This window comes from Rhipicephalus microplus, unplaced genomic scaffold, assembly GCF_043290135.1.
Source record: "Rhipicephalus microplus isolate Deutch F79 unplaced genomic scaffold, USDA_Rmic scaffold_635, whole genome shotgun sequence".
NCBI classification, from domain to species: domain Eukaryota; kingdom Metazoa; phylum Arthropoda; class Arachnida; order Ixodida; family Ixodidae; genus Rhipicephalus; species Rhipicephalus microplus.
The window spans coordinates 1-16363 of NW_027465193.1; the positions used below are offsets into that span (position 1 = coordinate 1).

At 43.2% G+C, this 16363-nt stretch overlaps 1 protein-coding gene across 1 annotated transcript; it reads right to left on the minus strand.

Moving 5' to 3' along the window:
• Positions 1–5600: 5600 nt before the first annotated feature.
• LOC142795356 (uncharacterized) lies at positions 5601–15596 on the minus strand (the record flags this gene model as incomplete). The annotated part of the gene is made up of 3 exons (XM_075886042.1): positions 5601–6709; positions 10060–10190; positions 15431–15596. Coding segments are annotated over 3 exons (359 nt in total), but the record flags the coding sequence as incomplete, so codon positions are not given.
• Positions 15597–16363: the final 767 nt, after the last annotated feature.

Consider the following 16363-nt stretch of genomic DNA (forward strand, 5'->3'; position numbering starts at 1 on the left):
GCTACAAAAGCCACATTCTCATAGTGAGTCTTGCTGTACATTTTCCGTGGGAGTCATTATCTGGCCTCCTAGCAATTCGGATATAAGGGCCCGTCCATTTTATCCTCACTTTCTTGAGTTCGTCTGCTAATCGTTCACTCATTATGGAGAAGTCTGCACCCGTATCGACTAAGGCCGTCACTTCAACACCGCCAATCGTCACAGCGAGGTTGGCAGTCACAGTTTTCTCGGCGAAGTCTTCATCATCGTCTCTCACGTGTTTTGGCAGCAGTGGGATATTTTCGGCAATTCGACGGCTTGCAACCTTCCCCAAGTAGTCGCTGCTTTCAGTTTCCTCGCCGTGGGCTGGGAGACTAACCTCTGACGGCGTCAGCAAAACTACGGCAGCTTGGTGACCCAAAGCGAGCCGGGGGATGGTGAGCGCGGTCCGGAAGGTAGAAGAGCTTTACCGCCTGCCAGCCTGGTCGTCGACGATGGGAGCACGGCTTTCGTCAAACTGTCGGCGCGTAGCTGTAGGTGCACTACCATGGTATCAGCTCGGCAATGTGGGCAAAAACGGTAAATGCGCCCTGGCTCTCCACAGTTGTATCAGAGTGGTCGGCGATCCGCAGTACGGCTTATGTCGGGTCTTCCGCATATAGGGTCGCCTAACAGAATCCTGCTGAGCCCAGGCTGCCACAGATACGGTTCGAGGTACTGCGGCGCTGGCATGGGCGTGGGTCGACGAACAGCGTCTGCATAGCTGTATCCGTTCGGATGGTATGATACTTCTGGAGCCAATGGACGACGCACAGCGGTCTGCATAAGTACGCGAGTTTGGACGGTGCGGTGGAGCGGAATATGACTGAGGAGAGGCAAACGCTTGTCGAAGTTCATGGCGAATAACTTCAGCGACGGAGGCTACCGTGGACTCCTGCTGCGGGGGCGCCTGTGACTGCAATGTGTATTTTGCATTCTCCTTCGCGATCTCCCTCACGCACGATCTGTCTAATCAGGTGGCGTACAGAAAACTCGTCGTTTTCGGTAGGTGCGGTGCCGCCTGCAGCTGCGCCGGTGGCCGGGCGATGAGACTGTCGGTACCGTTGCTGCAGCGCATGCTCTATTGCGGTGGCCTCCCTGGTGAACTCGTCCACTGTTGTCGGCGAATTGCGCACAAGAACCAACAAATAGCTGCTCTTTGACGCCCCTCATGAGATGGCTTAGCTTTCGAGCCCTCGGGCATGTTGGGGTCCGCGCGGTGGCTCAGGCGCACCATATCCTCAGCAAACAGGCCGGCCATGAATGGTTCAGGAATGCGCATATCTGGACCGTCACCTGTGCAGGACTCCTTGTCATTTCTTGAGTAGGGGTGGTTGTCGGAAGTGTTGCTCATTTAAAAGGCCAAATTCTGGTTTCAAGACCTTGAAGGCGACGGCTTGAGCGGTGCACAGGCGTCTCCACGCGTGGCTGTCTCGTAGGGCTGGACTCGGGGGCTTCTCACAGGGGTGCTGATCATGAGGTGGTAGTACCCAGCACCTCCACCAGTGTCCGTGGGTTATAAATTACAGGGGTGTTTATTTAAAACACGGAGAGTGGGACTTGTAGAGACACTCTCAGAGAAAGCCGCTAAGATTGTCGTCTTCTTCACTCTCCTGCGCTGCGCCTCCTCGAGCAAATCTGCGTTCTTCGTTGTCGTCGCTATCTCGCCGCTAAATGCAGATATGCACGCGGCAATATTCAGAAATGCGTTGTAATATGAGAACAGGGCTACGTGGCACAGTCAAGGCGTCAATACATCTCGACATCACGCGGGTGCGCGTGCTCACTGGCGTTCATTTCGTCACGTGACGCCGGCGTTGCCTCGCTAGGCGCTAGTCCTGTCATATACTCGCAGGCACACTTCACGCTGCGTTTGCGTTGACGCATGCCCCCTTTCAGTGCATCGGTGTCCCTCCGTCACGAAAGAGGGAGACGGAGTGTTGTGTTGGTAACGCATATGCATAGAGTTATGTTACTCTATGCGTCGGGGCAAAATGCAGCACGTCGCATTTCGCGCCATTTGCCGTCGGGCCGCGCCGACGGACGCTGGTTACGACTGGCGTCCCGAATATAGAGCGCTTGCGTTTTGCTAACATAGCGTCGCTGTGCCCAGCGTGCGCGCGTGCACGCTACATTGGAGTATCTTGGGCCCTTCATGACGTGCTCGCGACCGTTTTGCTAGCTCCACATATACCAAATTTGGTGTGGCGTGACGTCAATGAATGGCAAAATATATGACTTCTTGCGAACGTGATTATCCAGCACGTGTGTCTTGTAAGAACATGACAACATACCATGCTCATAGTGCGCTCACGGCTGTTTCGCTAGCTCCACATATACTGAATTTAGTATCTCGTGACGTGAATAGAAGACGAAAGTAAACGACACATCTAAACTTGATATTTACCTCCACCTCGTAACGTTGCGCTGATTTAAAGTGACATATCAACATTTCTCGTTTATGCTTCGCATAGCATTGAACTCCCAGTGTACGTGGGAATCTGTAAATTTTTTTTCCTCAGGGATAAGTGCAGCGAATTTTCTTGAAACACGAGCTACTTAACGCTCTCGAATTAAGATTCGAGTCTGTGTTCACTGTTACTGAGTCATAAAGACCAATTTATGTGTGGCGCATGCCCACATCACATGGCACGTGGTATGCGGGTATACGTCCCACGTAGATATACAGGGTGTCCTACGTAACTTTAGCCAGAGAATAATAATATGCCAGAACACGCAATTATGACGGGACCAAATTGCACGTTGCTCACTGCTGCCTGTAGTTAGACAATTTTTTGTGTTCTCAAAATATTGTTTATTTAGATATGTTTAATTACCTAACATTTGAAGAAACAAAGATAGATAGAAATTTCAATGGAGAAGGTTGTTGATCGGTTTCTCGAAACGTTAGATTATACAGTTTTTGAACTTTATATGCTCTAGGTATTAGTGTTTTTGTGCTAATTACAAATGCCCGCGAATTACAAAAAAGAATACCACATGACAAACCCACTCATGCCCCAGTGCGCGCAATAATTCTAGTGCTCTATAACGTTTCGCGCACTCAGTTAGGGCTAGAGCAATCAGGGCTAAATCATTTAGAGCTAAAACTATTTCACTGCAGCGCAGAAAACAAAAAAAAAGTACGGGTACTGCGGATTTTTTTTATTTCTTAGGTTTTATCACTAAGCTAAAGATACAACTTCACATAATCGTGGCGCAATATGTAAGAAAAGATGTGATAAATATCAATCGGTGCTTTTCGTTTATAACAGCTATAAAAATAAAAGAATGAAAAAGAAACTAGACACCGTTACTGAATGTCAAGCCAGTAACACGTTCACCATCATTTGAGGTGCAGTATTGTCATTGCCTATTACAACAATGAAAGATCTAGCGCAAGCAATACAGGCTAACGTATCTAGAATTCTGTTTCGAAAGCTTTATATTGTACCTAGCGTGAGAATTGAAAATGTTATGAAGCATTATTATTTTATAAGCTCAAATGCGATCCAGCATTCTTGATGCTGGGGAACATGTAGAATATAACGATGTCTTTCTTACCATACATACCACTGCACCGTCATAGTCATTGCCATGACGGGAAAGAAAATGGATAAATTTTTGCGACTCAATAAGACAAAATGGTGATAGTGTAGGTTGAAAATTCTTATATAGGAATTCTCCCTAAATCGTTCCACAGTTAGTGTTCGCATGGCAGACCTGCAACAACGGATGTCGTTGGCAACATAATTGCTGCAGCCGGTGTTCGTCGCAGCTATTGCTCAAGAAACAAAATAAAGGAGTTTCTTCCACGATAAAACCCATGCATTCCATGTTGAAGTGTACTATTTTACCCAAGCGCTTGCGGGCACCTCTCGAAGTATGCTTTCGAGGTGCGTTCTCTTACCGTGGAATTATTCATTTAAATACATAGATGCAAACGCTGCGTGGAATTAACGTGGTGGCATAACAGGTGCCACGCCAAGTGTCGTAACGTGTGATTAGTACATTCTGATTATTGTATTAAACCCATGTAGTCGTTCCAAGAACTAAGCCAAGGTACATCATCATTTTGATCACACACATCGACTATCCATCCATGACGAGCCAGGTGCGTAGTTCGGAGGTATTCAAGCTCTGTTCAGTTGAATTTCATAGCACGATGTGTCATAGTATGTGAATTGGCTAACAGGTAGGAGCTTTGTTGCTTGTCCATGCGCTACAAATTAGAGAAGAAAGCTCAACCAAGTTTTAGCGATCGCCTTTAGAAACAACTGTCTTTGGTCGAATGAAGAGTCACGTGATAACCATGCAAGAGCACTAGTCCCTGTTTCAGAGAGCACACTGCCTTGTCTCTTTTGCCATAATCCAACTATTTATGATTTGTAATGTCCTCTAAAGCAACAGATGGTCCGTAGGGTCACAAGGAATATACTGGGTAGCATACTTCAATCTTCATAAACTTGTTCCCCTCGCATCGGAATGCACGTATGACTCTCTGTACTAGTTTCCATGCTAGTGCTTGCAGCAAACGTCCTCGAACGAATCACCAAGGTTTCTTAGCAGGCTGCTCTTCAAGCGCACTCTCTGATGGTCTAACATGTGTCGCGCACACCTGTTATTTTTACAGCGAAGCTGCTTATGTTGATCCTGTGCCGTTGGGATTATAGCGTGGTCATGCTAAAGAACGTTGTGTGACCTAGGTGAAGAGGGAGCCTAATGAGAAAAGATTACGGAGTCATTCAGAGAAAACTTTCGCGAGGGGTGTATTCAAAGAGTGGACCTAAAAAGAAGGGGCTATCTCATTTTATAGGTTCAAACTTAGGTAAAAATCATACGTAAGGTGGGGTGGCTCAAATATAGGATTCAGAAAGGTCTCATAATGATGCGCTGTTTTCCTGTAGTTGCTGGTGGTATTCAAACTAGACCTAGCAACTCAACGTGAACACAGCTTTTTAATACAAATTCTGTTATATGTAGCACCGAAATCAGGTCTAGCCAGTGTAACGCAATGATACCATCGAGAAGCAAAGCTCCAGATTCTCAGACGTTAAAACTGTGGGTTACAGGAAAATAAAGAGCAGGCAGAGGGAGGAGTCCAAAGTGGTTCACGCAGGCCAAGTCCATTCAACTGAAACTAGAAAAAAATCATATGTTGCTCAATTAAACAAACAAGAAACAAATGATTTAGAAGTCACTGGGGTAAAATGAAAGAAACTTTAGGGGAGTGAAGGAAAGGAACAATCGTATTCGCAGTCCGATGAATTCCCCTTGCGAACTGGATAAACATTTATTACTGTTTCTGAATTGTTTGTTCTACTGAAGATATAGTGTTTCATTAGCTTCCTCATTCATTGAAAGATACCGTCTCTCAAATTTTCATAGTAATTGTATAAATTACAGGGGGCAAGAATCAAGAATTTTCAATGTGTATGAATCTCGATGGGCAACAATTTCTCTCATGAGGCATGAGCTAGAGTTCAATATTAAAAAAACAACCGTAATTCGCTTTATTTATTCACGCACCTTGTTATTCAAACAGTATGATATAACATCTCTTTTTTATTTACAGGCACCCACTGTATTGACTAGGGCGGAAACATTCGAAACAACGAACAGGTTCAGTGTATGGATTTAGTATGAGGCCAAACATACATGCACCCCCGCGCAAACACAAAGATAGACATTCTAAATATTATGTTGGTATTCACGTTCGCAAATGAGCATAAAATCACCAAAGAGAACCTTTCATCGCAACACAGAGAATGGGCCAAGCTCAGAATGCACATCAATTTTTACTTGAACAAGTTCTATCTATAAAGCACTTCACTTTTTAATTCTTTGTGTACTTCCGTTTGTGTTTTTATCGCGGTAGATATTGTAAGAACAATTCTATGAAAAATTCACCAACGCCGTTGGTCTGGTGTGATTCACATAACTTTTCGTAATTATTTTAATTCGTGCCACGTTCTCACATTTCAATCCATCAGAAAATCCAACATTCCTAACCTATGAGGACTTGTGACCTCGCATGAAAATAGAAGAAACAGTAATATTTTATGAACAAGTTCAGCCAATGCTGAATATTATTTTAGGCACAATCACACTCCAAACATGCACGAATTAGCACATAAACAAGAATTTTCATTTAAGTTTAACGTTTTGCAGGTAATATGTGTTTTTCGGAACGAGTTTAACACAAAAAACGCATTCGTGGTCAAACGCTTACATCTCATGAGCAATTCTTGCTGTGTGGAACATTTTGAAATTGGGGCCAAGTGGTGGCTTTGGCATCCTCTGCTTGCTGGAAAGTCGGTTGCTGTGTGATTTTGTTGTTGTTTCGTACATGCGTAAACACATGCGCTACCACATACTTACATACGTACAGGGGTTGACACACATGTTTCAAAAGTGCGGTTTGATGAGGGTAGTTCACTGGAGATGCCTTTGCGTGTCACCGCTTCTCCGAGAGTAGACACCACACTTATGAAATATAACAATGAAATGTCTCTTTTACGAAGTTCGCATCTTTTAGCACAAAATGTTCACTGCGTGGATGACAACGGAGTCAGAGGATTTTCTTTATCGCTCGAGGGACCCTTCCAAGAGGATTCTCGGACGGATGATCACAGATATGGTGTTTCTCTGCTGCCTACAGGAGGCATCAGGACGCGCAGGCCTCCGTCACCTGCACAGAAAACAAGTTGCGGATGACTTCTGTATTGACAATCACCACAGTCTTTGTAGTAGTGATGCTTCTATCAGCCTGCACAATTATTATGAAGTCTTTCTAGCTGCGTACTTGTAATTGTTACTATCATGTACTCTTAAGTTCATGTACTCTTGCTGTTGCATTTTATCAGTAGAGCTGTTTAACCTTGGCGAGAGAAGAAGAAAAGAAGGAAAAGCAGGGAAGTCAAACCAGGCGCATGGCTGGTATGCTACCTATGGTGGGAAGGGAGGAAGAGGGGCTGATGGTGGGGTGTGGAGGGAGAGAAAGGAAAACTTGGAGATGTCAAGGTAAACCACGGCATAACCACGCAGCATGGCTAATGGTGGGAGAACTAAGTAGGTGCAAAGCAGCTCCTAGTATAGCATATCCATCGCTAGGATTCATATGTTTATTGTTATGGGGTGGAAAAGAGTGTGACGGTAAGGAGATTAACGTTAGGATGGGGAGAGAGGATAGAAGGAAGAAAAGAGGGTATATTGTAGCTTAGCCACTCATAGTACGTCATACCAATGGGGAGGGAAAGCGGAATGAGGATGAATAGGAGTGATGTGAGGGTGAACAGAACAGACAGGGAGTGTGTAGTGGGTACATCAAAGCATAGCCTGCATAGTGTGGTAAACCAAGGGAGTGGTGAAGGGAAGTGAGAGTGAGGAGGAGTTATGCGTGAGCAGGGTCAGAAGGAGGAGAGAGCGTATGGAGCCTGTCCATGTGAGGCATATGATAACAAAACGAGTGAGCGATGAAACAGAGCGAGCAAATACCGGTTTCACGGTGGAGGAGGAGAAAAAAGAGAGTACAATGCCGCCATCTTTGTTTCTTTCGTGTTCGTGCCACTTGGGCATAGATGCCGTGATTTATGTCTATTCGTTTTCAGTGTTTTTACTCGTGAATGAACAGCGTGACTTCGCACTTACCTACATAACGGTCTTTGTGATCATGTCCTTGTGTTTTGCGCGGGCTATTGACAGTAAAGTAAACTGGATGTGTTTCAGAAAAGAAAACAAAAAGTAACGTGCGGCTTTCATTGTATGTGGCTCTGCCACAAGCATGACCTCATTGAAACAGAGCACGCTTTACAGGTCGCTCTTCGTTATTGCGTTGCACGGTCATGTATTAATTCTCCGAACATTGTGAGATTATTTAATGATTTCAAAGACCGATATTATAACAAAGTGAAACCCGTGCATACGTGTCAGATGACTAAGTTATTTTTTCAGTACTCATGATTGTCTGGTCATCTCAGAAGGTGCAATGCTTTCATTGGCTGCATGACTTGCCCAGTCGGCCGACGCATGCACGGTCAACATGAAGCAATGCTAAATAACGAAACTGCGTTTTGGTTTTACGACTATTGCAGCTTTAAGACATTTTGTTTAGGTACAAAAGTTGTGTTAATTATTTTTTTGCTATGACTGGTTCTTCTCTTAAAACATACATCAACAGTTTCTTTACCGGAATGTGTTCTCGTAATTTTACTGTGGGAATTACATTGCATAAAAACAATATATTTCAAGTAAATGAAGTCACTTGCATTCATTGTTATAAAAGAAGAGTTTCTTAGAGAAAAGCCTTTAAAATACATACTAGATGATTTTTTATTCTAGGCGTCAAAATAATTACGGAAGTGACGCTTGAGGAAGCTAGATCAATCAAAGAAAACCTAGTGTCCAAGTAGCAGTCGGAAAGCAACACGTTCACATTCGTACAGTTGTCTGTGCGTATTCTTAGGATTTTTTTCTTCTTACTAATTACTTCCGCTATGAAATATTTCAGTTCTCCTGTACAATTATTACAGTTTGTAAATAAAATTAAAAGGGCTGTCCAAGTCTTCTAGTGTATTTGACGTTCTCCAACACATCAGCCGTTATAGTGCACAATTTGCTCTTTGTAATAGAAAGTAGCAAATACGCTATTAAAGAAATGGCAGCATATCCACGGGGTGAATGATGGAGAGGTGGGGCGAAGCATGCGTCCGTCCATTCATTCTTGCTTCCATCCGTCGATGCGTACATCTGTGTGACCGTCCATGCGTTCATCCGCCCGTCCGCGCGTGCGTCTGTTCGTGCGTCCGCTCGTTCACTAGTGCATCCATTCCTGCGTTCGTCCATGCGTCCATCGGTCCGTGCAGCCATTCATGCGTCCGTCTATGTATCTGTCTGCGTGTCCGTTCGTCCATCTAGTCAACACCTTAAGTACCGCCATCTCGCATCATTTCATCATATATGCGTCCGTCTGTGTGACCATCCGCGCGTCCATCCACCCATCGTGCGTGCGTCTGTTCGTGCATCCGCACGTCCATCCGCGCGGTCCGTCCCTGCGATCGTCCGTGCATCCACCCCTGCGTCAATGCATGCGTCCATCCGTTTGTGCAGCCATCCGTGCGTCCGTCCATGCATCTGTCTGTGTGTCCATTCGTGCATCTAATCAAAACTCCAAGTACTACCATCTCGCATCTTTTCATGATATATTCCGCATATAGAAGCACCGCCATCCAGCGGCCATTCCAGGGACTAAACGAGAAGTGGCACACGCACACTTTCTTACGGCTTGCGCTTCGTGTCTACTCCCAACCTTTAACCACCTCGAGGTCATGGTATATACTAGTCCATGGCACTGCGGGCCCAACTCATGGCACTGCGGCCCAACTCATGGCACTGTGTCCCAACGCTCGCTAAAGCTTTCTAAAACCAAGAAGGTTACGCCCAGCGAGTATAACCTAGCAACCCTTTCTTGTCAGATAGTGCTCAATGTACATGTCAATGGCTGCTAATTGGTAATGAGAGACAGGAGAATTTGGCTTTTAGATAACGCGCACACTGCGAATTTTTCATTGTTCAACAACGCACAGCAGAAATCTCCCACCAGCATCACCTTGCAGGTCAAAGCGTAAGACTGGCTACGCACTACGACTACTGACGAAGGACGAATGGGTGCCACTTTAAGGAGCTTCGCCTCTAAATATCCAATCGTTCAACATGGCTGGCTGTCAGTCAAGCATAACTGCCCTTCCGTTTCATTTCAAGGGGTGGTTATTTATCATGGTTAGGTCCAGATGCATGTTTTCAGGAATGTATTGTAGGCATTCATTAAGCACATCTACTTTCTTCACTAATGTTCATCATCATGAGTAGTCGTCATCTTCATCGGCTGTGGGAACTTGGCTTGCCTTGGTTGTCTGCCTCGTATGTGGTCGCTTAATTGTGTCTTCTGGGTCTAGTAAAGGTTGCCTTCACCGTTGCATCACAGTATATTTACTTTACCACAAAATGATGTCTTCTACTGTTACAACTGTACTTCACACGTACCTTTAACGAAGGAGAGTTTGCTAAGTTCGCGATCACACTCTGCTTCAGGCACTTCGTGAAGGTCGTCGTCTTCTTTTATACAGCGTTGAGGCGAGTGTTCGGTGTCGCTGCCAGGTTCGTTATAAGGCGGTCTGAAAAAATAAAGATATGAATATTCTAAATTAGTAACATTTTCTCCAGTACGCTGATGTTGCTCAATGAAGTAACATCAGCTGATGTTAGTACAAGTTAGATGTATGGCAATAAGCTGATCAGGTGTTAAATAAAAAAACATCGAAACATTTATGCCCTCGACGAAGTCATGTCACATCTTATTACTTGAGGGTTTTCTGGCTCGTAGATAAGATTCTTAGGGATTCGATCGCAACCGTTTGTGATATCAAGAAAACATTTAAACTGTGGGTTTGATCCCCCTGTGCACAGAAACGTAGCAGAGACCCATTGCCCGTTTTCAAAATGACAGAGCTCAGCGATCGCTTTAGTAGCGCAGTGAGCACTTCTATAAAAGAGCGTGCATCACACTATATACATACTTCTCCTGTTGTCTAAAATTTAGGAAACTTCATAATTGAAGCCAGCGTAAGAAAACAATGACCCCAGTAGCAGGCGTGGCCAGATTTGCCGACATTGCTGCAGCAGTGCAATATTTATCTATTTCTATCTGTTGGCAAGCGAGTAACGTTTCACGAAGCACAAGCTTCTTGTGTTCAGAAACGTGATAACGCTGCACATGCATATCGTTCACGGTTCATATCCATCGTAGTCAAGCACTTTTCTCTTCATGTTTCGTTACAAGTCAGTCGATATGCTGACATTTATATTTACAATTCAACAAACATATTAGTTCTCGATCTAGGTCACCTTGTCGTCACCAGATCTCAGCTGATATATCTGCTGAGCGAATCACCTGGCATAAATCTTTGGGGCTTCTGGGCAACTTTAATTCCTATGATACTAAGTCCATTATCCTTTCTAGCAACTCCTAGGAAGCAATAGCCAACCACTAATCACCGCCACCACAAAATGCAATTTGTGAATAAATAAACAAAAAATAAATAAATAAATGTCAATAAATCTTTAGCTTTTTGTTTATTCAACATGTACAAATGGAGGCCACTCAGTTTTCGTAAATCGACGATGGCAATGATCTAATAGAGAGGGTGCTCAACCACAAAGGAGCATCAACCATGAACTGGGTGACAGGATGCCTAAAGTAATGAACTGTAAAACCAAAATCTATCTAAAAAATTAGTTTAGCTATAAAACTTCGAATAATAACAATGCTTACTGAGCAAACGGTCAGACCATCTGTGTTCTCTGACGGAAATAACGACGAATTACAAAACTAAGAATCCTAATAGTAGGGATAGACTAACACGGTATTGTTTTTGCTGCTTTGATGAAGTCAAACACAGTAGAGCATACATCCCTGTGGCAGTACCTTAGTGAAATGCCGCCAAGTAATAAAATTTCTGTAACATTTAGTACTACTCCAAGCTCTGAAATGGGGCTTCGAGGAATATTTTTCCTTGATAAGAATAGCGATGACATATTAAAAGGAAATGTTCAATTGTTTCAGTTTCGTTGCACAAGATTTGTTGCAAACAAGACTGGACTCAAGGCGGGAGTCCAGCGTTGTTTAGGTAAAAATTCAGGTGAGGAACTTCACAGCGTAATCTGGTGCAACTTCTAATTGTCGAAATATACACCCCTCTTTATTTCAGCAACGCCTTAGATGCTCGGAATATATGAACTTATCTAGTGATAATTTATATCTTTCACATTGCAAGCAAGCATTTTTTAACTTTAATGCTTTCACGTATAGCATATTTGGTAAAACTGGGATGAGGAGTCTGCTCAGGGATACTGTGGCTAAAGATTCCACCATTTTGGTTAATTATAATCAATGGTAATTTGACACCCATAGCAAATTCAGTATTCGTACGTTTTCAGAATTAAAGGACGAGACGTATTCATTAATTGTAAATTTCTTGCCGCAGAAAGTGCAGCACATACTGATAGAAAATCACTAACGATCACTTCTGCTGATTTCCTTCAGGGAATTTCGCGTAGAGCTATACCAATAGTCATCGGAGCTATACCAATAGTCAAGAATACAGGGGTAAAATTTGGGAGTCAAATCGAAAAAGAACAACCAAGAGAAGAAGAGAAGATGCCAACCTCAACCTTGCCTTTAGTCACACATTCGTTATTCGCCATTATATTGCTTATTCCAAGTGAGCTACGTAGTTGGCTAACTGACCCCTCCAACACCTATGCACCAATTTTTTTAGCGAAGTGTATAATCAAATTGAATGCTAACCATTCAATCTAGATTATCTACCGGTGCAATATGTCTCATTTTTACACTCATCTGTTCTACCATCGCATGTGCAAATATAATGTGTGGCGTGTGTAATCACGCTCAGTTTGTTTCGAAGAATAACCGCGGTTATTGAATGAAAACGTACAATGAGTGTCCCTGGTGTGAACTGTTTAGGAATAGCTGTACAATCACAATATTAAACCTATTCGACAGGGAAGGTTGGTCCACCTTTATATACAACACATTGTTTGCAACAAACTTTGGGAGACCCAGGCACATATGCAACACTTGTCTTTTCAACAGTACTAGAGGTCTCATTTCATAGGCTGCACTGCCAGAAAACAATACACGCCCGAATTCCATGATAGGCTACACGTACATTTTATATATAATTATTAGCGTATCTCTTCTTTACCCTATTAGGGTTTGTTAGCTTCTGTAACCATCCTATGGCACGTATTTCCTTAGAGTATGCAGCATCGATGTGATCTCTTCATTTTAACGTATTTATATATATTATGCCTAAATATTTGAAGGATCTACATGTAATGAGCCCAATGCTGTACTTTAGTAAAACATAGATAACCTTTTTATCGAAGAACGCAAAAATCAAGCTTTTCTGGAATCCGAAGTCATTTGAATGTTTTAAAGCCATGCTTTTATGATAAGAATTTTTTTAGATTCTGATTTAGTGAATACAGATCGTTATTACTCACAAAGAACGCAATATTGGCTGCATACACATATGGCTGATTATGTTTATTTTGTGGAGTAGAGCTTTAGAATATGTTAAATTAAAGTGGCGACAAGATAGCCCGCTGTGATACGCCACGTGTCTGCTTTTTCGCCTGACCTTCCTGCCTCTTCTCACTCGCACTCCTTTTCTTTCACTCCATCCTATGGAAGTTTAATCTCAATAGACTATGTTACTCGACAGTTTACGTTTTAGAGTGACTGGAGACAAATGTGCGACGCCTATAAGAACATAAAAAAATCAATGGTTGACCGAGTAGTTCTTCTAGGTTTAAAAAATTCCCTCACGTTTGCCTTGTTTGTCTCAGTGGCGCGCTAGTCGCCCTTTCTTCCGGCGCATAAAAAGTCTCCGAATACGCCCATCTCTGTAAACATAAACGTTTTCGCTGTTCTTAGCACTGTTTATTCTGCTATATGTAACATCCTCTCGATTTGAAGAAACTGGAGTACGCCGCACTGACTTCAAAGCTGGGAGGATGAGATTGCCACCACCCATTTTCTATCACCGTGATCTATTTCAACCCCTAGTTATACCTCCTTATATGACAAATCTTTTGTTTCAAAATGAAAAAAGGGTGTCTAGGAAACTGAGTGAAACAGAGTTCATTTTGGGAGAACGCAGCTTTATCACATTCCCTCTACTAATTCAGAACCTACGCATACCAGTGATATTGGCACAAATAATCACGCGTATGTTGCACGTTCTTGTATATATTTCTTGGGGAAGTTGATGGACCCAGCAGTGGAAAAAGTTTCCTCTGAATTCTCAGTTAGCAAACAAATGGTAGTCACTTTTATCATCAGTAACCAGAATTTCCATACTGTTATAGATTTCTTTACGTGTGCAAGGGTGCTGAAAAATAGCCGAATACAATTTTTATTTTACGCCCCATTGATTCTAGTGATGTTCCAGTGCGTTGTATATTTTGCTTACGTAACCATCATTCCTATTGTTTCAATGCAAAAAAAAGTATAGCATTCTTTGAGAATTGTCTACCTCAGGGAGAGCCTTGACTTCTTGGTCGTACCTTTCTCGAAAACCTATTCTTTGTTATCTCGAAACTCAGCCCAACATCTTGTAATTGGTATCTGGAACTATGAGCGAAATGCTCATTGCATTACATAGCAATCTTCATTATTAGGAGAACAAGGTGAACTATCGGTGTGAGGTGTTAATATTCTCCGAGAGAAGTGAGTGCACTTATCTAATTAAGCGGCAGATGGTGTCTGTACGAACGCTCCTGGTTCAAGCAACCACGGCTATCTGATTCTTCGTTTCCGGGAGTGCACAAGTAAGGCGCCCCCAAACATCTTCCTACTAATTAGGTTCTAGAAATGATTACACCCTTTAGTTCGGAGATTCAGTGTGTTAATATGCATTTTATCCTGGGTGTATCATCCGGCAGTGCGTCTAGCTCAGACTTTTACCGGAAGAAAAAGAAAAACTCCGGCTCGCCTTATTGTTCTATATTTGTAACAGAATTTTTGATGTTGTATGCTCTAAGGAAGGCTGCATTATAATTCAGCGTACTTAGCTTTATCTTTCATGTGTTCGACTGCTGTCTGTGGCTATGTTCGTTCCAACAGTAATACGTTTGTGTATCATCTTAAACGATGCGTGTGTATTTTTTAATTCTCTGCAATGCAAGCATTTCTGGCTTATGTTGTGAGAGTTTGTGGCAGTTTTACAGTGTGTATTATCAACTGTTGCTTCAGCCCTCACTGGGCCCACAGTATCTTGTGTATAAATAAAAATTAAACAAATGATAAACACAAAAGGGCAACAAACCTTATATCTACTAACTAATAAACCTAATTTTTATTTCTTGTACATCGCCAATGTAATACTGATCCTTTGAGGTGGGAGCCTTAGATGCATCGTCATGTGCGATAATTGACCATCGGCATCGGCGGCAAAAGGAGAGGTTCAAAAGTTCCAAGCACAGGATGACGTCAACATAGAACGCCACCACGACGTGGCAGATCCCCAGAATTTGCGACGCTACTATGACGTCATCGCATAAACTCGTCACTTGTTAAGAGGTGTGTCTAGTACGAAAGCAATGCGAAACAAGGCCAGGTGCGGAAGGCTAGGGATGGCTCCGATCTTAAAGCCAATGCAAAACTACATTATGTGCTGCAAGCTTTCGGAGGGGAGCAGGGAAAGAACATTACATCGACAAAGTAGAAAGAGAAGAAGAACGTTCTCCCCTTCATTTGAAAGCACGAGGTATCATATGAGCCCTTTAATTCTCTTAATAACGCCACGCGACAAACAATGGGTGCACTGACCGACTGGACGTCCGGGGCTTCCGATAGTCGGAGGGCTGCGCAGTGCTGACCAGCTGCGATGAAGGCACCCACTGCTGGTGCGAGCCAAGTTCCCGCACCAGTTGCTGCTGCTGCAGCCGACCGGTGCGGCGACGCTCCAGCGTTTGCCGCCCCGTGTCAAAAACCTCTGCGTTCCCGAGAAAAGAAACAGGCTGCTTTTAGAAACTAGCACAAATTCAACGCATTGAAAAACGTGAAACATTCCGGAAAGGTCAACCGACAAGGTGACGTCACGCAATCGTCAGTGATTAGAGGTTGTTTCATCTAACTGAAACTTGAAACTGTAACACAACATCACAAACAGCAAGAAACCGAAGCTCACTATAGAAAAAAAAACACCCCCGAAGAAGGTGTGTTTAAGAAATAGTACCTATCACAGAACCACTGCAACTTTTGTAACATGATTTCTCATTGCTGAGGGAATATAGCCGAACAGTGGCCCACGCGTATCCTTCTTTATTATTTTTGCGGGGGGGGTGATCAGCTGTTTCCATTTTAACTATGACCCCAATTAAGAAGCCCGTAGAGTTTCCTCAGATGATTTATGTGCTTGCTTTTCCTGTTTTTGTCAATTAAGAGACCCAGAAAGAAACAGAAGGATTTTTCGTGTAGTAACAATTGTGTTTCGTGAATTGGCTCATATATGCGCCAACTGTTGTTGCAATATAAAGTTTCTTAATTAGTAGTGTGCTTTATAAGATGTATAGGTGCTTTTATAATATATTGGGTGAATCTAGGCCTAATAGGTGTCTGGCGAATAATGTAAACGCAGACCTGAAAGAACCCATGCACACGGGTTATGAAAGAAACTGGACCTCGGCGTAAGCTATGGTCACCTTGTATTAAAATATTCAAACCAACTTTTTTTAAACTTTTTGAGCAGTGCAAGCAGAC